General features: G+C 43.5%; 1 protein-coding gene across 1 annotated transcript in view; it reads left to right on the forward strand.

The window, feature by feature from the left end:
* The window catches only part of LOC309544072 (BOS complex subunit NCLN-like), a gene marked incomplete at its 5' end in the record, with an annotated part of 92381 nt that overhangs the window by 57270 nt on the left and 10186 nt on the right, over nt 1-24925 (forward strand). Inside the window, 2 exons of the mRNA XM_082243023.1 lie at nt 13786-13949; nt 21119-21172. Of these exons, the coding sequence (XP_082099149.1) occupies nt 13786-13949; nt 21119-21172 (218 nt within the window). The remainder of the gene's footprint in view (nt 1-13785; nt 13950-21118; nt 21173-24925) is intronic.

Raw genomic sequence — 24925 nt, forward strand, 5'->3', positions numbered from 1 at the left:
AACATCTCTATCCCCCTCCCCATTACCTCCCATACCTAACCCCCCCAACCTCCATAACCCTCCTGCACACCTAACCAATCCCAACATCTCTAACCCCCTCCTAATTACTTCCTGTACCTAAAACCCCCCTCCTACATACCTAACCCGCTGCAACATCTCTACCCTCCCCCTTCCCCATTACCTCATATACCAAAAACCCCCAACCTCCATTAACCCTCTCACATACCAAACCTACTCCCACATCTCTACCCCCCCTCCCCATTACTTCCTGTACCCAAACCTCCCAACCTTCATAACCCTCCTACACACCTAACCCACCCCAACATCTCTATCCTCCTCCCCATTACCTCCTGTACATAACCCCCCCCAACCTCCATAACCCTCCTGCACACCTAACCAATCCCAGCATCTCTAACCCCCTCCCCATTACTTCCTGTACCTAAAACCCTCAGCGTCAATAACCCTCCTACACACGTAACCCACTGCAACATCTCTACCCCCCCCCCCCATTACCTCCCCTCCATAAAACTTCCAACATCCATAACCCTCCTACACACCTAACCCCCCTCCCCCCACTGCTTTCTGTACCTAAATCCCCCCAACCTCCAAAATCCTACTTCACACGTAACCCATCTGAACATCTCTACCCTCTTCCCCATTACCTTCTGTACCTTAAACCCCCCAACCTCCATAACCCTTCTGCCCACCTAACCCACCTCAACCTCTTTATCCCCCTCCCCATTACCTCCCGTACCTAAGCCCCCCCCCCCAGCCTCCATAACCCTCCTGCACACCTAACGTACCTCAACATCTCTATCCCCCTCCCCATTACCTCCTTTACCTAAACCTCCCAACCTCCATAACCCTCCTGCACACCTAACCAATCCCAAAATCTCTATCCCCCTCCCCATTACTTCCTGTACCTAAAACCCCCCAGCGTCAATAACCCTCCTACACATCTAACCCACTGCAACATCTCTACTCCCTCCTCCCCATTACCTCCCCTCCATAAAACTTCCAACATCCATAACCCTCCTACACATCTAACCCACTCCGACAACTCTACCCTCCCCCTTCCCCATTACCTCATATACCCAAAACCCCCAACCTCCATTAACCCTCTCACATACCTAACCTACTCCAACATCTCTACCCCCCCCTCCCCATTACTTCCTGTACCCAAACCTCCCAACCTTCATAACCCTCCTACACACCTAACCCCCTCCCCCATTGCTTTCTGTACCTAACCCGCCCCCCCCCCAACCTCCAAAACAGTGTTAATTTCGTCGACTAAAAGTGACTAAAACGTTTTCGTCGACTAACACAATTCAGATGACTAAAATACGACTAAAACTAAAATGGCATTTTAGTCTTAAGACTAAAATATGACTAAAACTAAAATGGCATTTTAGTCAAAAGACTATAACTAAAACTAAATTGAAATTTGCTGCCAAAAATTAACACTGGTGCATGCTCAAAGCATAAATAATAACATATTAGATTTTTCACTCCAGGACCAGCAGTAGTATATAATGAGTTTGGAAATTGTAGAGAAATGCTTAAATAATGCATTACAAATTACAATTGAACTTCACCCATTTGATTATAGATGACTAAAATGAGTTTTAGTCGACTAAAATGTAGGGCGTTTTAGTCGACTAAAATATACTGGAGTTTTAGTCGACTAAATACGACTAAAACTAAAACACTGGCAGAAGACTAAAATGGGACTAAAACTAAAATGCCATTTTAGTCCTAAGACTAAGACTAAAACTAAATTGAAATTTGCTGCCAAAATTAACACTGCTCCAAAACCCTACTTCAAACGTAACCCATCTGAACATCTCTTCCCTCTTCCCCATTACCTATACCTTAAACCCCCCAACCTCCATAACCCTTCTGCACACCTAACCCACCTCAAGATCTCTATCCCCCTCCCCATTACCTCCTGTACCTAACCCCCCCCCCCCCAGCCTCCGTTACCCTCCTACACACCTAATCCACCCCAACAGCTCTATCCCCCTCCCCATTACCTCCTGTACCTAAACCCTCCAATCTCCATAACCCTCCTGCACGCCTAACCCACCTCAACATCTCTATCTCCCCCTTCCCATTACCTCCTGTACATAAACCCTCCAACCTCCATAACCCTCCTGCACGCCTAACCCACCTCAACATCTCTATCTCCCCCTCCCCATTACCTCCTGTACCTAACCCCCCCAGCCTCCGTAACCTGCCTGCACACCTAATCCACCCCAACATCTCTATCTCCCCCTCCCCATTACCTCCTGTACCTAAACCCCCCAACCTTCATAACCCTCCTGCACACCTAACCAATCCCAAAATCTCTACCCCCCCCCCCCATTACCTCATGTACCTAAAACCTCAAACTTATATAACCCTCCTGCACACCTAACCAATCCCAACATCTCTATCCACCTTTCTGTACCTAAAACCCCCAACCGCCACTAATTCTCTCACATACCTACCCTACTCTAAAATTTCTACCCCTATACAATTACCTCCCCTCCATAAAACTCTCAAACTCCATAACCCAAACGTAGTTGGAGATGCAGCCACATATCGTGATACTTGAGCTTCATTGCAGAATATGAACCGGGGCCCCTAAGCTTCAATCTTCTACCCAATAAATAACGCCTCCAACCCCCATAACCCATGCTGCTAACATTCTGCCCTATTACCTCCTGTACCTAAACCCCTAACCTCCATAACCATCCTACTCACCTAGCCCACTCCAACATCTCTATCCCCCCTCCCCATTACCTCCTGTACCTAAAACACATAACCTCTACAGTGCGGTTGTCCAGTTCTGAGATGGCATCCATGGACATCTCCCAGAACCACGCCCCCTGCCTGCCCCCTGCAGCGCGCATCTGGCCCTCTCTGTGATCCCTGTATCCTTCTGACACAGCTGATCACAGAGCGGGGTAAAGGGCCAATCACAACGGCCCTTTACCACGCAAGCAGCTGTGTCCAATCACAGCTGATCACATGTAAACAAACTTGCTGGTTATCGGCATTCCTTTCCTCACGCGCTGTCACAGTGCGAGGAGAGGAGAGCTGGTAACTGACATGTGTGACTGATCATCCGTGTCCTGAATACCAGTGCAGCCTCAACAGTGCCAATCAATGCCTATCAGTGCCCATTAGTACCTCATATCAGTGTAACCTTATCAGTGCCCAATCATCAGTGCCTATCATTGCAGCCTCATCAGTTTGCAGCCTCATCAGTTCCCATGAGTGAAGGAGAAAATTTCTGTTATAAAATTTTGTAATTTAGTATTAAGAAAAACATTTTTTTTTTTCTTTTAAATTTTTTGGTCTTTAGCAAAAAAAAAAAAACAGTGGTGATTAAATGCCACCAACGGAAAGCTCTATCTGTCTAAAAAAAAATGCTAAAAAATAAATTTGGGTACAGTGTTGCAATACCGCGCAATTGTTGTTCAAAGTGCGACAGCGCTAAAAGCTGAAAATTGGCCTGGGCAGGAAGCGGGTGAAAGTGCCTGGTATTGAAGTGGTTATCACTGACACGGGTGCTTACAATGATCAGTTTTATTTTAATTATATAAAACATTTATCCCAAAAGGACCAAGCTGTTGCTGTAAGTGCTTATGAAGTATTAGCTGGAGTTTGTTAGTGTAAATAAATCTGCTAGTACATCTAAAACTCCTCTCCCCCAAGACTGACAATGCTGCTGTCCAAAGCTGCCCCCTGTGCTCTCTGAGCCTCATCAGAGGACTAGAAACCAGAATGAACACAATATTCATTATTGACCATTAGATGGCAGCATTACCCAATATATGGAACTTCTGAACATTATCAGACTGCCAGGATCCAGGATGAATAAAATAATCATGAATTACAACTAGATGGCAGCATTGCACCCAGTATAGAATATCAGAATGCAATCAGACCACTACAGAGCTGAATGAACACAATAGTCATTATTGACCGTGAGATGGCAAAATTGCACCAGATATGGAATATTTCTACACTATCAGACTCCTAGAAACCATAATGAATGCACTAATCAAATAAATAACACTAGGTGGCAGCATTACACAAGATTTTAAATTTCTTAACACTATCAGACTGCTAGAAACCAGAATGAATACAATGATCATTACTGACTGCTCAAGGGCAGCATTGCATCATACTTGGGACATCAGAACACTATCAGACTACTATAAACCTGAATGAACACCATATTCATTACTGATCACTAGATAGCAGCATTGCACCATGTATAAAACATCTTAACACTATCAGACAGCCAGAAACCAAAATAAGTGCAAAAATCATAATTGACCACTAGATGGGAGCATTGCACCAGATACAGGACATCTGAACACTATCAGACCACTACAAACCGATATGGACTTAATAATCATAACTGACCACTGTGTGGCAGCATGGCACAAAAATGGGACATCTGAACATCAACAAATTACTAGAACAAGGAAAGAATGCAATAATCACAATGGCTGGAATGCCTGAGTAGTGATATAACCCATATGCTTACTATGGGCCATCTGTTGTCAGAGCTCCCTCTTCCCCCCTGAAGCCGCTGCTAGCTGAAAGAAAAAAACAGAACACATGATCAGACCGGAGCAGCTTGAGAATAGGTAAGTATAAGCATCTTTATTTTACAGGGTAGTTAGTATATGTGTTAAAAGGGGGTGGGAGCAGTTGTAAGCTATGCCTTAGTATTAGCCTGGAGTTCCACTTTAACATTACATGGCAGCAATACCCCAGATATGGAACATCTTAACACAATCAGATCACTAGAAACCAATATGGACACAATAATCGTAATTGACCACTAGATGGCAGCAGGGCACCAAATATGTGACATCTGAACATTACCAAATTACTAGAAAATGGAATAAGTGCAATAATCACTATTGACCATTAGATGGCAGCAATACACCGGATAGGAAACATCTGAACACAATCAGACAGCTATGGTACCAAATATGGGACATCTGAACATTATTGCATTCATTCCATGTTCTAGTAATTTGAGATGTCCCATATTTGGTGCCATGCTGCCATCCAGTGGTCAGCTATGATTATTGCGTCCATATCAGTTTCTAATGGTCTGATCAGGCTCAGATGTTTCATATCTGGTGTATTGCTGCCATTTAATGGTCAGAGGTGATTAACAAATACTAGAAAATGGAATGAATGCAATAATCACTATTGACCATTAGATGGCAGCAATACACCGGATAGGAAATATCTGAACACTATCAGACAGCTAGAAACCAGAATAAGCGCAAAAATCATAATTGACCACTAGATGGCAGCATTGCACCAGATACAGGACATCTGAACACTATCAGATCACTAGAAAGCAGCATCACATCAGATAGGGAACATCTTAAAGCAGTATTAAACCCGAAATTAAACATTTATTACACCGCAGCTTACCAATTCCTAAATGTGGAGCCTGAATTAGTTTTCTTTTTTAAGCTTTCTTTCCTTTATTTTTACCTGTTGATCCTTCCAGTAAGTCTGTTATTTTTCAACAGAACAAGCTCTCTTGCAGATGTAGCAGTTAGCGGGTTGAGACAAACCATTTAAAACCGACAGTGGTGCTTACAATTTTCATCTTTTATTTATGTAAAACCTTTATCCCAAAAGGAACAAAACTGTTACTGTAACTGTTTAAAATGTGTTAGCTGGAATTCAGCTTCAATTTGTTAGTGTATCTAAACCTGCTAGTACATCAAACAATACCCTCCCTCCTCCAACGGTATCTCTGTGCTCCTTCATCCAGAGTGGGGGCACTCTAATACAGGAGGTGTGTTACTGGCCAGATCAACAGGTAGAAAGGGGGGAAAAAAAACTGTCTAAAAAAAGAAGAAAACAAATGCAGCAACCAGATCTAATGCTTGGTAAGCTGTAATACAGTATATTACATTTTTGGTTTTGGGTTTAACCACTTGCTCACAAGTACATATACTGCGGCGGTCAGCCCCCCCCTGGGCAAAGTGACATATCGGTACATCACTCGCCCGTGAAGCCAATAGGGGCGCCGCCGGGGGCGCGCTCCCGCCCCGGCTCGTTCCCTGACATCCCCACACGTGTGACCGGCGGCTCCGATGTCCGCCGGTCACCCGCGATCTCCCGGTGGAGAGGGAGAAAGGCAGGCGGCTGATGTAAACAAAGCCGTCTGTCATTCTCCCTGGTGTAACTGCAGAGATCATACGATTCTGCTATGTAGGATCGTATGTCTCTGTGGTTACATCAAAAGCCACGCCCCTTTACAGTTATAATCACGCCCCTAGGGACACACTTAACCCCTGGATCGCTAATAAAGTTAAATCCCTTCCCTGCCAGTGTCATTATTACACTAACAGTGAATATTTATACTTTACTGTAGTAATGTCACTGGTCCCCCAAAAGTGTCAAAAATGTCAGTCAGGGGTCCGATCTGTCTGCCGCAATGTCGCAGTCCCGCAAAAAAAAAAAAAAAATCGCAGATCACCGCCAATACTAGTTAAAAAAAAAAAACACCAAAAATTACAGAAATCTTTCCCTTAGTAAACGCAATAACTTTTGCGCAAACCACTTATTGTGATTTTTTTTCACCAAAAATATGTAGCAGAAAACAAATTGGCCTAAAATGTTAAAACATTTTGATTTTTACATTTTTTTGGGGGGAATTTCATATAAAAAAAAAGTGAAAAATATTGTTATTTTTTTCAAAATTGACGCTCTTTTTTTGTTTATAGCGCAAAAAGTAAAAAATCGCACAGGTGATCAAATACCACCAAAAGAAAGCTCTGTTTGTGGGAAAAAAAGGACGTCCATTTCACTTGGGTACAGCGTCGCAGGATCGCGCAATTGTCAGTTAAACTCACGCAAATCGCAAAATAGGCCCTGGTCTTTGAGCAGCCAAATCCTCCGGGGCTTAAGTGGTTAATACCATTTTAACACTAGTAGACTGCTAGAAACCCGAATGGACAGAATAATCATTATAGGGCAGCATTGCACCAGATAAAGACCATTAGACTGCTTTCAATAAATGAACTCAATAATCATTATTGACCACTAGATGGCAGCAATGCACCAGATACAGAACATCTGAACACTATCAAGAGCATTAAAAACAGGAATGAACACAATAATCATTATTGACCACTAGATGGCAGCAATGCACCAGATACCGAACATCTGAACACTATCAAGAGCATTAAAAACCGGAATGAACACAATAATCATTATTGACCACTAGATGGCAGCTATACACCAGCTATGGAACATATAATAATATAATATATATATCAAATTGCCTGAAAACAGCAGGATTGCCAAGTGTCAGTAGGTTCATGGACAGTTTGTAAAATCAATGATTTTTACATCTGTCCATGAATGTTCATTACGGACATGAAGTCTGCATGTCCGTAATGGACATTCACATGATTATAAAGTGCCAAGTGCATGAAACTTCAAATATTTAAATAACATGATAAGTAAAAGTGAATACATAAAAAAGCAAAATGCATAAAACATGAAATGCATAAAAAAATTTAACCTGTATACAACTTGAATTGAATCAGGATAAGTTAAAAAGTTAATGACAAGTCCATAGATGAGCATGAAAATATTCAAACAAACGTGCAATGTCCAATAAATAAATAAATAAATAAATAATTAATATGTGAAAAAGATATAAGAAATTAATTCAGTGATCCAAACCACCATAGATCCCAATGTGCATATAGAAGAAGTTTATTCAGTGATCCATCCACCTGACGTGTAACCACAAACATATAATAAAGGAATGGCTGCTTACCAGTGGCCTCCATAAAGGAATGGCTGCTTACCAGTGGCCTCCAAACTAATGGAAAAGACCCACAACACTTTTGTCAGGTAAGTATTTGTTTTTTCATGTATTCATTTATACTTATCAGGTTATTTAAATATTTGAAGTTTCATGCACTTGGCACTTTATAATCATTTTTAATAGTTTTTAGCAATTTTTAACACTGCACTTTATTTGTATATCTTGCATGGGTTTGTCTGTTGGCCTGTGTTGTATTTTTTGTTATTTATTTAGCGCAGGTTTTGCTGGTTTTTAAATGCACATTCACAGACAGATCACGGATTTCACAAACTGTCTGTGAATTTACTGACAGTTGACAACCCTGGAAACCAGTATGAATAGAATAATCATTCATTACAACTAGATGGCAGCATTGCACTAGATATGGGACATCAGAGCACTAACAGACCACTAGAAACCAGATCAAGCACAATAATCATAACTGACCACTAGATGGCAGCATTGCACTAGATATGGAACATCAGAGTGCTATCAGACCTGTAGAAACCAGATCAAGCACAATAATCATAACTGACCACTAGATGGTAGTATTGCACCAGATATGGGACATCAGTGCGCTATCAAAGCACTAGAAACCAGATCAAGCTCAATAATCATAACTGACCACTAGATGGCAGCATTGCACTAGATATGGGACATCAGAGCACTATCAGACCTGTAGAAACTAGATCAAGCACAATAATCATAACTGATCACTAGATGGTAGTATTTCACCAGATATGGGGCATCAGAGTGCTATCAGACCTATAGAAACCAGATCAAGCACAATAATCATAACTGACCACTAGATGGTAGTATTGCACCATATATGGGACATCCGAGTGCTATCAGACCTATAGAAACCAGATCAAGCACAATAATCATAACTGACCACTAGATGGTAGTATTGCACCAGATATGGGACATCAGAGCGCTATCAGACCTGTAGAAACCAGATCAAGCACAATAATCATAACTGACCACTAGATGGTAGTATTGCACCAGATATGGAACATCAGAGTGCTATCAGACCTGTAGAAACCAGATCAAGCACAATAATCATAACTGACCACTAGATGGTAGTATTGCACCAGATATGGGACATCAGAGCGCTATCAAAGCACTAGAAACCAGATCAAGCTCAATAATCATAACTGACCACTAGATGGCAGCATTGCACTAGATATGGGACATCAGAGCACTATCAGACCTGTAGAAACCAGATCAAGCACAATAATCATAACTGACCACTAGATGGTAGTATTTCACCAGATATGGGGCATCAGAGTGCTATCAGACCTGTAGAAACCAGATCAAGCACAATAATCATAACTGACCACTAGATGGTAGCATTGCACCAGATATGGGACATCAGAGCGCTATCAAAGCACTAGAAACCAGATCAAGCTCAATAATCATAACTGACCACTAGATGGCAGCATTGCACTAGATATGGGACATCAGAGCACTATCAGACCTCTAGAAACCAGATCAAGCACAATAATCATAACTGACCACTAGATGGTAGTATTGCACAAGATATGGAACATCTGAGCACAATCTGACTCCTAGACACCGTAATGAACACTATATTCATTATTTAAAGTAGAATTCAAGGGCCATATTATTTTGGGGGGAAAAAAAAACTGTTTTATTTTAAGCTTAGTTAGTAATTACCTAGGTGTATGCAGGATCGGACTGAAGCTGCATCTCTCCCCTGCTTACTCTAAGACTGAGAATCGAACGATCAAACACTGCAGATCGCTCAGTTCTCAGGACTCCCAGAGCAGAGAGCTGGTGACTGTCAGTCATCAGCTCTCTGCTCTGCCCCCCCCCCCCCCCACTTCATTGTCGAGCCTGGACCGGCTCTGTGATGTCAGCTGACAGCGAGCTTCAGCCCGCTGCCTGCTGAAAATTGGTCATAGGAGTGCAGAACGAACTACACTCTGTGATCCACAGTACAAGTGGCTGTACTTCTCCTTTAAAGCAATATTAAATCCACAAGCAAAGATTTATTATATTGCAGCTTAACAATTCTTAGAAGAAGATAAGAAAACAAAAAAAATAGTAATGCAGCCATTACATCTATTTTCACCTTATGATCCAGCAAGTAAATCTGTTTTTCAAAAGAACAAGCTCTCCTGCAGTTAGAGGGATGAGACAGCCCATTTACCACTGGCAGGGGTGCTTACAGCGATCAGCCTTAATTTATTTGGGAAAATCCTTTATCCCAAAAGGAACAAAGCTGTTGCTGTAATTGATTATAAAGTATTAGCTGGAGTTTGGCTCCAATTTGTTACTGTATCTAAATCTGCTAATACACCCAACACTCCCCTCCCACCAGACTGACAATGCTGCTGTCTGCTGCTTCTCCTGTGGTCCTTCACCCAGAGTGGGGGCACTCTAATACAGGGGGTGTGTTACCGGTCATATCACCAGGTGAAAACAGAGGGAAAAAAGCTTTAAAAAAAAAACACAAATGCAACCACCACATCCAGTGATTGGTAGGCTGCAATATATTACATTTTTGGTTTGGGGTTTATTACCACTTAAAAACTGCCCCCACCCCCTTCTATCTCCTATACCCACTACCCTGTGGAAGAAAGGTGCATATACTACCTATTCTCCGGCCACTCCGGTCTGGTCATGTACAGGGGAGAGGAGAGATTGATCCGACAATGGCTGGAATGCCTGAGTAGTGACATCACCCATATGCATACTATGGGCCATACATTGTCAGAGCTCCCTCCTCTCCCCTGAAGTCGCTGCTAGCTGAAAGAAAAAAACAGAACACATGATCAGACCGGAGCAGCTTGAGAATAGGTAAGTCTATGCATCTTTGTTTTACAGGGTAGTTAGTATACGTGTTAGAAGGGGGTGGGAGCAGTTGTAAGCTTAGTTAGTATAAGCCTGGAGTTCCACTTTAACATTACAGGGCAGCAATACCCCAGATATGGAACATCTGAACAGGATCAGATCTCTGGAAACCACTATGAACAAAATAATCATAATTGACCACTGGATGGCAGCATGGCACTAAATATGGGACATCTAAACATCACCAAATTACTAGAAAATGGAATGAATGCAATAATCACTATTGACCATTAGATGGCAGCAATACACCAGATATGGAACATCTGAACATGATCAGAGCACTAGAAACTGATATGGAGGCAATACTCATAATTGACCACTGGATAGCATCATGGCACCAAATATGGGACATCTTAACATTATTGCATTCATTCCATGTTCTAGTAATTTGTAAATGTTCAGATGTCCCATATTTGGTGTCATGCTGCCATCCAGTAGTCAGTTATGATTATTAAGTCCATATCAGTTTCTAGTGGTCTGATCATGTTCAGGTGTCCATTAAGTCCATATCAGTTTCTAGTGGTCTGATCATGTTCAGGTGTCCGTATCTGGTGTATTGCTGCCATCTAATGGTCAAAGGTGATTAACAAATTACTAGAAAATGGAATGAATGCAATAATCACTATTGACCATTAGTTGGCAGCAATATACCAGATATGGAACATCTGAACACTATCAGACCAATAGAAACCGATTTAGACTTAATAATCATAACTGACCACTGGATGACAGCACCATATATGGGACATCTGAACATCAGCAAATTACTAGAACATGGAATGAATGCAATAATCACTTTTGACCATTAGATGGCAGCATTGACCATTAGATGGCAGCAAAACACCAGATATGAAACATCTGAACACAATCAGATCACTAGAAACTGATGTGGACGCAATAATTATAATTGACCACTGGATGGCAGCATGGCACCAAATTTGGGGCATCTGAACATTAACAAATTACTATAAAATGGAATAAATGCAATAATTACTATTGACCATTAGATGGCAGCAATACACCAGATGTGAAACATCTGAATACGATCAGACCACTAGAAACAGATATGGACACAATCATTCATAACTGACCACTGGATGGTAGCATGGCACCAAATATGGGGCGTCTGTTGTATTCGTTTCATTTTCTAATAGTTTGTAAATGTTCAGATTGACCACTGGATGGCAGCATGGCCTCAAATGTGGGATGTTATGATTATTGCGTCCATATCGGTTTCTAGAGGTCTGGTCGTGTTCAGATGTTTCATATCTGGTGTATTGCTGCCATCTAATGGTCAATAGTGATTATTGCATTCATTCCATGTTCTAGAAGTTTGTAAATGTTCAATCACTATTGAGATTGCAGAAACACACCAGATATGAAACATCTGAACACGATCAGACCACTAGAAACTGATATAGATGCAGTAATCATAACTGATCACTGGATGGCAGCATGGCACCAAATATGGGATATCTAAACATTACCAACTTACTAGAAAATGTAATGAATGCAATAATCACTATTGACCACTGGATGGCAGCAATACACCAGATATGAAACATTATTATTGCGTCCATAGCAGTTTCTGATGTTCTGATCATGCCATCTAATGGTCAAAAGTGATTATTGCATTCATTCCATGTTCTAGTAATTTGTTGATGTTCAGATGTCCCACATTTGGAGCCATGCTGCCATCCAGTGGTCAATTATGATTATTGCATCCATATTGGTTTCTAGTGATCTGATCGTGTTCAGATGTTTCATATCTGGTGTTTTGCTGCCATCTAATGGTCAATAGTGATTATTGCATTCATTTCATTTTCTATTAATTTGTAAATGTTCAGTTGCCCCATTTTTGGTGCCATGCTGCCATCTAGTGGTCAGTTATGATTATTGCGTCCATAGCAGTTTCTGGTGTTCTGATCATGTTCAGATAACTGACCACTAGATGGAAGCGTGATACCAAAAATGGGGCAACTGAACATTTACAAATTAATAGAAAATGGAATGAATGCAATAATCACTATTGACCACTGGATGGCAGCAATACACCAGATATGAAACATTATTATTGCGTCCATAGCAGTTTCTGATGTTCTGGTCATGCCATCTAATGGTCAAAAGCGATTATTGCATTCATTCCATGTTCTAGTAATTTGTTAATGTTCAGATGTCCCACATTTGGGGCCATGCTGCCATCCAGTGGTCAATTATGATTATTGCATCCATATTGGTTTCTAATGATCTGATCGTGTTCAGATGTTTCATATCTGGTGTTTTGCTGCCATCTAATGGTCAATAGTGATTATTGCATTCATTTCATTTTCTATTAATTTGTAAATGTTCAGTTGCCCCATTTTTGGTGCCATGCTGCCATCTAGTGGTCAGTTATGATTATTGCGTCCATAGCAGTCCATAGTGTTCTGATCATGTTCAGATAACTGACCACTAGATGGAAGCGTGACACCAAAAATGGGGCAACTGAACATTTACAAATTAATAGAAAATGGAATGAATGCAATAATCACTATTGACCATTAGATGGCAGCAATACACCAGAAATGAAACATCTGAACACAATCAGACCACTAGAAACCAATATGGATACAATAATCATAACCAACCACTGCATGGCAGCATGGCACCATATATGTGACATCGGAACATAACAAATTAGTGTACTAGAAAAGGGAATGAGTGCAATAATCACTATTGACCATTAGATAGCAGCAATACACCAAATATGGAACATCTGAACAGCTGTAGAAAAATGTAAAAAAAATTAAAAATAAAGCTATCAATTTTTTTTTCTCTTCAGAGTTTACTGGTTCTCATGTATCACTGATGTCCATCCAGATTCCTTCCTCTACAGTAAAATGACAAGCTAATTATTATTATATCTAAACAACAGATTTTTTTTTTTTATTTATTTATTTTTTTGTAGTGTAACTTTTGGCAGAATAAAAAAATTCCATATATACAATAATGAGGTGTGTCGGTGACATTCGGGGGGCTCATTAATTCTCCTCTGTCCATGTTTCTGGTTGCAGAGCGTTGATGAAGAGCGGTTATCCGCCATCTTGGACTGGTTGGCGTCCCAGCCTCGTGCTGCTCAGCTCATTGACCGGACGCACCCGGTACTGTCCACCGCCGAGCATCTGTTCAAGAGGCACCTGAGAGACGTCAGACGCCACGTCTTCAAACCGGATGAGAGGTACAGAAAATCGCACCAACCTGTGCTGTGGCAGCTTGAGTTTTTTTGCACATGTTTAACCACTTGCCGACCAGCCGCTGTACATATACGGTGAAAGGCTGGCTCTGTACCGCGAAATGACGTACCTGTACGTTGCTTCACAGGACCGCTAGCTGGGGCGTGTGCACCCATTCACCACAGGGTAAGCTGATTCGCAGGTCTGGCGGCCGCGATTGCCACCAGGCTCCCCTTTGAGACAGAACGATGGTCCGCTGCTCTGTCAGTGATGAACACAATAAACACAATGATCTTCCTATTTAGGAACACAGGTCTCTATGTTCATCCAGTGAGCCCATCCCCCACACAGTTAGAAAGCACCCCCTAGGGACACATTTAACCCTTTGATTGCCCCTGGGTTAACCCCTTCCCTGCCACTGTCATTTATACAGTAACAGTGCATATTTTTAGCACTGATTACTGTAGTAATGTCACTGGTACCCCCAAAAGTGTCAAAAATGTCAGTTAGGGGTCCGATCTGTCCGCCGCAATGTCGCAGTCCCACTAAAAATCGCAGATCCCCGCCATTACTAGTAAAAAATAATTAAATAAAAATGACATAAATCTTACCCCTAGTTTGTAGATGCAATAACTTTTACGCAAACCAAACAAAATACACTTATTGGGATTTTTTTTTTTACCAAAAATATGTAGCAGAAAACAAATTGGCCTAAAATGATGAAAGAATTTGATTTTAAATGTTTTTTTCTTTGGGAATGTTATATAGCAGAAAGTAAGAAATATTGTTGTTTTTTTTTCAGAATTGTCGCACTTTTTTGTTTATAGCGCAAAAAAAAAAAAAAAATCAAACAGGTGATCAAATACCACCAAAAGAAAGCTCTATTTATGGGTAAAAAAAAAGGACATCAATTTTATTTGGGTACAGCGTCGCACGACCGCGCAATTGTCAGTTAAAATTACGCAGTGCCGTATCGCAAAAAATGACCTGGCCATTAAGGGGGCAAATCTTCCAGTCCAGAAGTGGTTAAAAAATAATAATTTTAGGCCTGAAGATTTGTTAAAACCCCCAAACATTATATATTTTATGAACGTAGACACCCTAGAGCAGTGATGGTGAACCTTGGCACCCCAGATATTTTGGAACTATATTTCCCATGATGCACTCTGCAGTGTAGTTGACCATCATGGGAAATGTAATTCCAAAAACATCTGGGGTGCCAAGGTTCACCATCACTGCTCTAGAGAATAAAACAGCGAGGTGTTCCAATTTTTTATGTCTCATGATATTTGCACAAATGGTTTATCAAGGCATAATTTCAGTAAAAAAACATGCATTAAATGTAATTTTAGGGCAAAAAAAATGTAATATATTACCCAATTTTTTGCGTAAAATATAAAAGATGAGTAAATAAATAACCAACATGCCAGGTTTTAAACTTATACGTGCCTGCAAAACAATGATGAACTGCAGTACCCCATATTTTCCATAAATTTTAAGAAAAAAAAAAAAAACTGTGCTTAGTGCTAAAATTATTTACCATAAAACAAATAAATCCATAAATTAAATCCAGCAAAAGAAAACAGAGAGCCTTCAAGAGTGCTAAACCGCTTGCTTTATTGCTATAAGTATTGTATATTCACTTACAATTTTTCCAATATTAAAAGCGTGTCAAACAGTATACAGCTCCTCTGGTTCCGTCTCCAGCGTGCATGAGGACGTCAGCACAGGCTCCACCCCGACGCGTTTTCTCCGAAACGGACGTTCTCAAGGGTGCTGTATACTGTTTGACACTCTTTTACTGATGGACAGTTTGTAATTGCCGGATTAACATTTATGGAGTGAAATCAGGGACAGAGCGAAGTCTCCCCGTTGATGCACCCTGTGGTTCCCTGATTGGTGGATGTGCCCTGCGGTTCCCTGATTGGTGGATGTGCCCTGCGGTTCCCTGATTGGTGGATGCGCCCTGCGGTTCCCTGATTGGTGGATGCGCCCTGTGGTTCCCTGATTGGTGGATGCATCGGCAGCAGTAGAGTCCACGCACCTCAAAGCACATAGAGACCACCTATAATCTGGGCTCTTATGATTTGGTAGGAGGCTGTGTGTGTCAAGGTGGTGGAATGCACTGGGGGACACATTAAGCTGATTATTTACCTGGATGGACTTTTTGGGACTTTTTGTCTATATTTTCACCAATGGTGTTTACAGAATTTTATGCTGATTTATTTATTTACATTTGTTTTCAAGATTTAAGGGTACAGCCCAACAATATTGTAGAGTTATATTTTGCATAGGCAACACTTTAAAAGCACCTACAGGTCATCAGTTGTTTAGACATACAGTGCCTTGAAAAAGTATTCATAGCCCTTAACAGCCTCCGGACTGCCAGCCACACATACTGCAACAGGCTGCCTCTCCTGCAGGAACTGACGTAGCCCTACGTCGGTCACGTGCTTGGTGCTGGAGGACGAGCGTGCACCATAGGCAGTGCACTGACACCCCCCCCCCCCGTTAGGTGGTGGGATTGCCGATGCACGGGGCCGGCGGCCACGATTGCCGTCAGGCACCCGCGATCGCTCCTTGCTGAGAGAGAAGGATGGTCAGCTGTTGTAAACACAGCCGACCGTTCTTCTCCCTGGGATGATCACAGAGCTCCTGTGATCCTTCTATATAGGATCCCATGTCTCTATGTTCATTTCACAAGCCCATCCCACCACAGTTAGAAAGCACCCCTCAGGCACACTTTTGATCTCCCCTTGTGTTAACCCCTTTCCCTGCCGCTGTCATTAGTACAGTAACAGTGCATATTCTTAGCACTGATTACTGTAGTAATGTCACTGGTCCCCGAAAAGTGTCAAAAATGTCAGTTAGGGGTCAGATCTGTCCGCCGCAATGTTGCAGTCCCGCTAAAAATCGCAAATCGCCGCCATTACTAGTAAAAAAATAAATAAAAAATGGCATAAATCTTTCCCCCAGTTTGAAGATGCGATAACTTTGGCCAAACCAATCAAAATACGCTTATTGGGATTTTCTTTTTATCAAAAATATGTAGCAGAATAAAAATTGGCCTATAAGGATAAAAAATTTAGATTTTAAATTTTTTTTTTTTTTGGGGGGAATGTTACATAGCAGAATGTGAAAACTACATATATTCTTTTCAGAATTGTCGCTCTTTTTTTTGTTTATAGCGCAAAAAATAAAAATCGCACAGGTGATCAAATACTACCAAAAGGGATTTTATGTGATAGACCGACACAAAGTGGCGCATAATTGTGAAGTGGAAGGAAAATGATAAAAGGTTTTTAAATATGAAAAGTGTGGCTGCATTTGTATTCACCCCCCTGAGTCAATACTTTATAGAACCGCCTTTCCCTGCAATTACAGCTGCAAGTCTTTTTGGGGATGTCTCTACCAGCTTTGCACATCTAGAGAGGACATTTTTGCCCATTCTTCTTTGTAAAATATCTCAAGCTCTGTCAGATTGGATGGAGAGCGTCTGTGAACAGCAATTTTCAAGTCTTGTCACAGATTCTCAATGTGATTTAGGTCTGGACTGTGACTGGGCCACAATTTTCAAGTCTTGCCACAGATTCTCAATGTGATTTAGGTCTGGACTGTGACTGGGCCACAATTTTCAAGTCTTGCCACAGATTCTCAATGTGATTTAGGTCTGGACTGTGACTGGGTTACAACTTTCAAGTCTTGCCACAAATTCTCAATGTGATTTAGGTCTGGACTTTGACTGGGCCAGTCTAACACATGAATATACTTTGATGTAAACCATTCCATTGTAGCTCTGGCTGGATGTTTCGGGCCGTTGTCCTGCTGGAAGGTGAACCTCTGCCCCAGTCGCAAGTCTTTTGCAGACTCTAACAGGTTCTCTTCTAAGATTGCCCTGTATTTGGCTCCATCCAACTTACCACCAACTCTGAGCAGCTTCCCTGTCCCTGCTGAAGAAAATCATCCCCATAACATGATGCTGCCACCACCATGTTTCACAGTGGGGATGGTGTGTTCAGGGTGAGTTTTCCGCCACACATAGCGATTTGCTTTTAGGCCAAAAAGTTCAATTTAGGTCTCATCTGAGCAGAGCTCCTTCTTCCACATGTTTGCTGTGTCCCCCACATGGCTTCTCGCACACTGCAAATGGGACTTCTTATGGCTTTCTTTCCCAATGGGTTGTGCAGCATATTGCATTAGTATGTGCACCCCTTAGCTCAAACAGACATGGTGTGTAGATAAATATATGGCACACACACTCTTATAAATAAATATAAACAAACATGTTAAATGTATTAAAACATGGACGGTTTCAGGGTGTCAGTAGGGCAGTGGACGGTGTCAGTAGGGCAGAGATTGGTGTCAGTAGGGCAGAGATTGGTGTCAGTAGGGCAATGGATGCCGTCAGTAGAGCAGTGGACGGTGTCAGTAGAGCAGTGGACGGTGTCAGTAGAGCAGTGGACGGTGTCAGTAGAGCAGTGGACGGTGTCAGTAGTGCAGAGATTGGTGTTAGTAGAGCAGTGGATGGTGTCAGTAGAGCAGAGATTGGTGTCAGTAGAGCAGAGGATGGTGTGAGTAGGGCAGTGGACGGTGTCAGTAGGGCAGTGGATGGTGTCAGTAGGGCAGTGGACAGTGTCAGTAGGGCAGAGATTGGTGTCAGTAGAGAAGTGGATGGTGTCAGTAGAGCAGAGATTGGTGTCAGTAGGGCAGTGGATGGTGTCAGTAGGGCAGAGATTGGTGTCAGTAAAGCAGTGGATGGTGTCAGTATGGCAGAGATTGGTGTCAGTAGAGCAGTGGATGGTGTCAGTATAGCAGTGGACAGTATCAGTAGGGCAGTGTATGGTGTCAGTAGGGCAGTGGACGGTGTCAGTAGGGCAGTGGACGGTGTCAGTAGGGCAGTGGACAGTGTCAGTAGGGCAGTAGACAGTGTCAGTAGGGCAGTAGACGGTGTCAGTAGGGCAGTGGACGGTGTCAGTAGGGCAGTGGACGGTGTCAGTAGGGCAGTGGACGGTGTCAGTAGGGCAGTGGACGGTGTCAGTAGGGCAGTGGACGGTGTCAGTAGGGCAGTGGACGGTGTCAGTAGGGCAGTGGACGGTGTCAGTAGGGCAGAGGACGGTGTCAGTAGGGCAGTGGACGGTGTCAGTAGGGCAGTGGACGGTGTCAGTAGGGCAGTGGACGGTGTCAGTAGGGCAGAGGACGGTGTCAGTAGGGCAGAGGACGGTGTCAGTAGGGCAGAGGACGGTGTCAGTAGGGCAGAGGACGGTGTCAGTAGAGCAGTGGACGGTGTCAGTAGGGCAGTGGACGGTGTCAGTAGGGCAGTGGACGGTGTCAGTAGGGCAGTAGATGGTGTCAGTAGAGCAGTAGACGGTGTCAGTAGGGCAGTAGACGGTGTCAGTAGGGCAGTAGACGGTGTCAGTAGGGCAGTAGACGGTGTCAGTAGGGCAGTAGACGGTGTCAGTAGGGCAGTAGACGGTGTCAGTAGAGCAGTGGACAGTGTCAGTAGGGCAGTGGACCGTGTCAGAGCAGTGGACCGTGTCAGTAGAGCAGTGGACCGTGTCAGTAGAGCAGTGGACCGTGTCAGCAGGGCAGAAATTGGTGTCAGTCAGTAGAGCAGTGGACGGTGTCAGTAGTTTTTTACTTTTATTATGTAATTTCTTTCTTTTTACAATTTTATTATTTAGTATTTTTTTTACATCATTACATTTTATTACATAATTACATAGAGTTAGTCAGGTTGAAAAAAGACACCAGTCCATCTAGTTCAACCAATTAAAATAAACTACATGGTTTTCTGCTTATCAGGAGTAAATAGAGCTCTGTGACAGCCGGGCTTTGTTCTCCTCTTACCAGGAGTAAATAGAGCTCTGTGACAGCCGGGCTTTGTTCTCTGCTTGCCAGGAGTATACAGAACTCTGTGACAGCCGGGTTTTGTTCACTGCTTACCAGGAGTAAATAAAGCTCTGTGACAGATGGGCATTGTTCTCTACCTCTCAGGAGCATACAGAATTCTGTGACAGCCGGGCATTGTTCTATGCTTACCAGAGCATACAGAGTACTGTGATAGCCGGGTGTTTTTCACTGCTTTCCAGGAGTAAAAGCTCTGTATACTCCTGCTAAACAGAGAACAAAGCCCAGCTGTCACAGAGCTCTATTTACTCCTGATAAGCAAAGAACAAAGCCCGGCTATCAAAGAACTCACCCTGTGATAGCCTGGCATTGTTTTCTGCTTATCAGGGATAAATAAAGCTCTGTGACAGCCGGGCATTGTTCTATGCATACCAGAGCATACAGAGTACTGTGACAGCTGGGTATTGTGCACTGCTTACCAGGAGTAAATAAAGCTCTGTGACAGCTGCACATTGTTTTCTGCTTATCAGGAGAAAGTAGAGCTCTGTGACAGCCGGGCATTGTGCTCTGCTTCCCCGGAGCATACAGAACTCTGTGACAGCCGGGCTTTGTTCTATGCTTACCAGAGCATACAGAGTACTGTGACAGCTGGGCGTTGTTCTCTGCTTATCAGGAGAAAGTAGAGCTTTGTGACAGCCAGGCTTTGTTCTCTGCTAAACAGAAGTATGCAGAGCTCTGTGACAACCGGGCTTTGTTCTCTGCTTACCAGGAGTAAATAGACCTCCTTGAAAGATGGAGTTTGTTCTCTGCTTACCAGGAGCATGCAGAACTCTGGACACACCTGGCGGCTGTCTAAATCAAAGAACACATTTGTGATGAATTAGAGTGGAGACTGTGAGCCAAGCCTTCTCATCCCACATCAGTGCCTGACCTCACAAAAGTGCTTCTGGAAGAATGGTTAAACATTCCCATAGACACTCCTAAACCTTGTGGACGGCCTTCCCAGAAGAGTTGAAGCTGTTATAACTGCAAAGGGTGGGCCAACTCAATATTGAACCCTACAGACTAAGACTGGGATGCCATTAAAGTTCATGTGCGTGTAAAGGCAGGCGTCCCAATACTTTTGGTAATATAGTGTATGTATACATATGGGGGGCACAGATCACCAGAACTGTGAGAGTGTATAGATGTATGGACTCAAAATTTTGTGTTTTGCATATTTGAGTGAGTTACTCACCCAATATACATGTGCAAAAGTGATAATATATTTATATGCATGATGCCAGTGATTGCTGTATAATAACTGGACACATTTGTGTCTTTTCAGACATCCGGAATTTGTGTTCTATGATCAGATGAAACAGACCATGACATCACACAGGTGAGATGGGGCTGTGGGCTCAAGTGATAGACTGATATTCCTTTAGGGTAGGGGTCTCCAAACTAAAGCCCACAGGCTGGGTATGGTCCATTGCTTGCCTTTGGGGCACTTTTCCTCCCACTGACACCAATGATGGGGCACTATTCCTCCCACTGACACCAATGATGGGGCACTATTCCTCCCACTGACACCAATGATGGGGCACTATTCCTCCCACTGACACCAATAATGGGGCACTATTCCTCCCACTGACACCAATGATGGGGCACTATTCCTCCCACTGACACCAATGATGGGGCACTATTCCTCCCACTGACACCAATGATGGGGCACTATTCCTCCCACTGACACCAATGATGGGGCACTATTCCTCCCACTGACACCAATGATGGGGCACTATTCCTCCCACTGACACCAATGATGGGGCACTATTCCTCCCACTGATACCAATGATGGGGCACTATTCCTCCCACTGACACCAATGATGGGGCACTATTCCTCCCACTGACACCAATGATGGGGCACTATTGATCTTTTATTGAAAAGAATCAAGCAACAAATTTTATACAAAAGTAAAAAACAGAACTATAGTACAATATTCCAACAGAAAACAAAGGAATACACATCCATGTGCAGAATATATACAATATATACATAATCCACTTCCAACATTCTTAGAAAACTATTTACATAAAGCAGCAGAGAGGGCCTAAGAGGCACAACCCATCACCTATGTATGCAGCCATTTATCAAAAACTAAGCATTAAGAAAAAATCTAGGGTGATAAGAGACAGAAAGCCACACCCGGAAAAGAGACTCCTGGCAGTCAGGGAGGCCTGAAACCCCTCCACGCCTTCAGCCAAGCCCTCTGACCCCACTTGTCTCTCTCAAGCGCCCGAATCTTCCCCACCTCATGCAGAATGTCACACACCACCACCTGAACAGGAAGGATTTTACGCCGAAGGGTGACCTGACACCGTGCGTTCCAGGTGTAATAACGGACTACTAAGCTAACTAAAAAAAGTGTATCCAAACAAAAGCCCCCACCAGTATTGAATGCTCCATACACCCACTCAGCATAACCCAGCCTGGAGAGGAAAGGAACACCGAGGGCCCGCCCCACCTGTTTGTATACCTCTATGTTAAAAGGGCAACGAAGCAGAAAATGGTCCATAGTCTCCTCCTCACCTGTACATCCCTCCCGAGGACAACCACGATCCATCCCACTGCGGAATTTCAAATTGCCCCGAACATAGAGCCTCCCGTGGAAGCACAACCAGGCCAGACCCTTCCCTCAAAATTGGGCCCGGGCAATCCCTTAAGGCCAGTGGGTCATGAAAGGCTTCGCTCAAGACTCGGCTCATAAGGACTTTCCTCGGAGCGGATCTGATATCTTCAGCCGACAGTCGCCACTGCCGCAGTAACTTCCGACACGGAGCGACATAGGCTGGGAGCTGACCACGATGACCCCTGAGATTCTTCACTTGGCCACCTTCTTCCCAAAGTCGCAGAAAAGGCCTAAACCAAGATCTAAACATGCCTGCCCATCCAGGAGGTTCCACTGCAAGCATACTACCAATGTTAAACTTGAGAAATAGCAGTGAAAAGAAAAGAACGGGGTTGACCATACCTAAGCCACCCTCCCTCCTGGATAGATAGGTGACATTCCTCTTGATGGGGTTCAGTCTGTTCCCCCATAGCATCTGGAAGAACACACTATAGATCCTAGCATAGAGAGACACTGGCAAGATGCAGACAGGGCTGACATACAAGAAGATCGGTATCAGGTAAGTCTTAATCAGATCAACCCTTTCCCTCAGAGATAACTTCCATCTCTTCCAGCTGACCACCTTAGTATTGGCAACTTCCAGCCTGCCTTCCCAGTTTTTGAGGCCATAATCGCCAGGTCCAAATTCAATGCCTAATATCTTAATTTTTTCCTGGGGCACTGGAAAGGTGTCCGGGAGATCAAACCCCTCACCTTCCTTTCCCATCCAAAAAACTTCACTCTTTTCCTGATTGATCTTGGAGCCTGATGCTTCAGAGTACCGTGATGTCAGAGAGACCACCTCCTCCGCTTCATCTGTCCCAGTGACAATCACTGACACATCATCCGCATAGGCAACAACCCTCAAAGGCGGCTCACCCGGGATTCCCACTGGTACCCCACACAACATGCTGCTCTCTAGCCTCCTGATGAAGGGGTCGATTGCAAACACATAGAGCAGGGGACTCAGGGGACAACCCTGGCGCACCCCAGAACCAACCTCAAAGGACTGTCCAACCCAACCATTAACAAGAGGGAAGCTTTCTGCCCCCTTATACAAGACTTTTAACCAATCGACAAAACCACCCGGCAGACCGTACTTACTAAAGAGCAACCACAGGTACTCATGGTTGACACGATCGAAAGCCTTTGCCTGATCCAATGCCAGTAAATACTTTCCCCAGCCTGCAGCCCTGCACTGCTCCAAGGCCTCCCGGACAGCTAAAACCGCTGTGAAGGTGCTCCTACCCTGGATCGAACAGTGCTGATGGCGAGAAAGCAAAGACTCTGCTACTGCCGATAGGCGCCAGAAAAGTATCTTCGCCAGCACCTTTCTATCGACATTGAGAAGGCTGATGGGGCGCCAATTCTCAATCATCGAAGGATCTTTACCTTTTGAAAGAAGAATCACAGCTGAGTGTCTCATGGAAGGGGGAAGCACCCCCTCAGCAAGACAACTGTTAAAAATCTCTACCAAATGTGGGGCCAGAATAGACTTAAAGGCTTTGTAAAACTCAGCCGTCAGACCATCCGGTCCAGGTGACTTTTTGATGGCAAGCTGTTCAATTGCCCTCGTCACCCCTTCAACTGTGATCTCTTCTGTCAAATTCATCAAAGGGACATCTCCACCATTTAGACCTGGAGTAGAGTCCAAAAAGCTTTCCATCTTGCCTCGGTCAAGCTCTTTCCTCCCAAGAAGTTCAGCATAAAAAGACCTCACGACCTCCAGGATCCCTGACCTGGACTTTGTCAAGGAACCTGTACTATCCTTAAGGCCAACGACCATCTTAACAGCTACACCCTGTTTGCAGTTCTGGTAAGGGTCAGGCGAGTGGTATTTCCCATAGTCCCGCTCCAGAACCAAAGAGGTATGCCGATCATATTGACACTTCCTGAGGAGGATTTTCACTTCAGAGATTGCCCCAGGATCTCCTCCTCTTGAGACAAGAATATCCAGCTTCCTCCGCAAACGTTGGTAGGTCATGTATCTATTAAACTGTTTTTTATTGGCTAGGCCCCTGAAGAATCCAGCAATCCTCTTTTTGGTCAGCTCCCACCACTCAGCCTTGCTGCTACAAAAGTCCAGGATGGTCACCTGTGCCTGAAAGAATTCCTCAAAGGATTGTCTAACATGTTCTTCCTCAAGGAGAGTCGAATTTAATCTCCAGATGCCTTTACCCCTCTGAGGGAAGTCTGAAGCATTCAAGACCACAGATAGCATACAGTGATCAGAGAACTCCACTGCCTGCACCACTGGGGGTGAGAAAGCAGAGGCCTCCTTCAAAAAAAAACCTATCTATCCTACTCTGACTATTACCTCGATGAAAGGTGAACCCTGTGTCATCCGGAAGGTGCTTAATGTGCACATCCACAAGACCAGCATCCCTAGCCATACTATTTAAAAAAACGCTATCATATCCCAGCCTGTCATTGAAGTCCTTCCTGTCCTTGGGCCTAGTCACAGTATTAAAGTCACCTCCAAAAAC

Source organism: Pelophylax lessonae, assembly GCF_965119305.1.
Source record: "Pelophylax lessonae genome assembly, chromosome: 1".
NCBI lineage: Eukaryota > Metazoa > Chordata > Amphibia > Anura > Ranidae > Pelophylax > Pelophylax lessonae.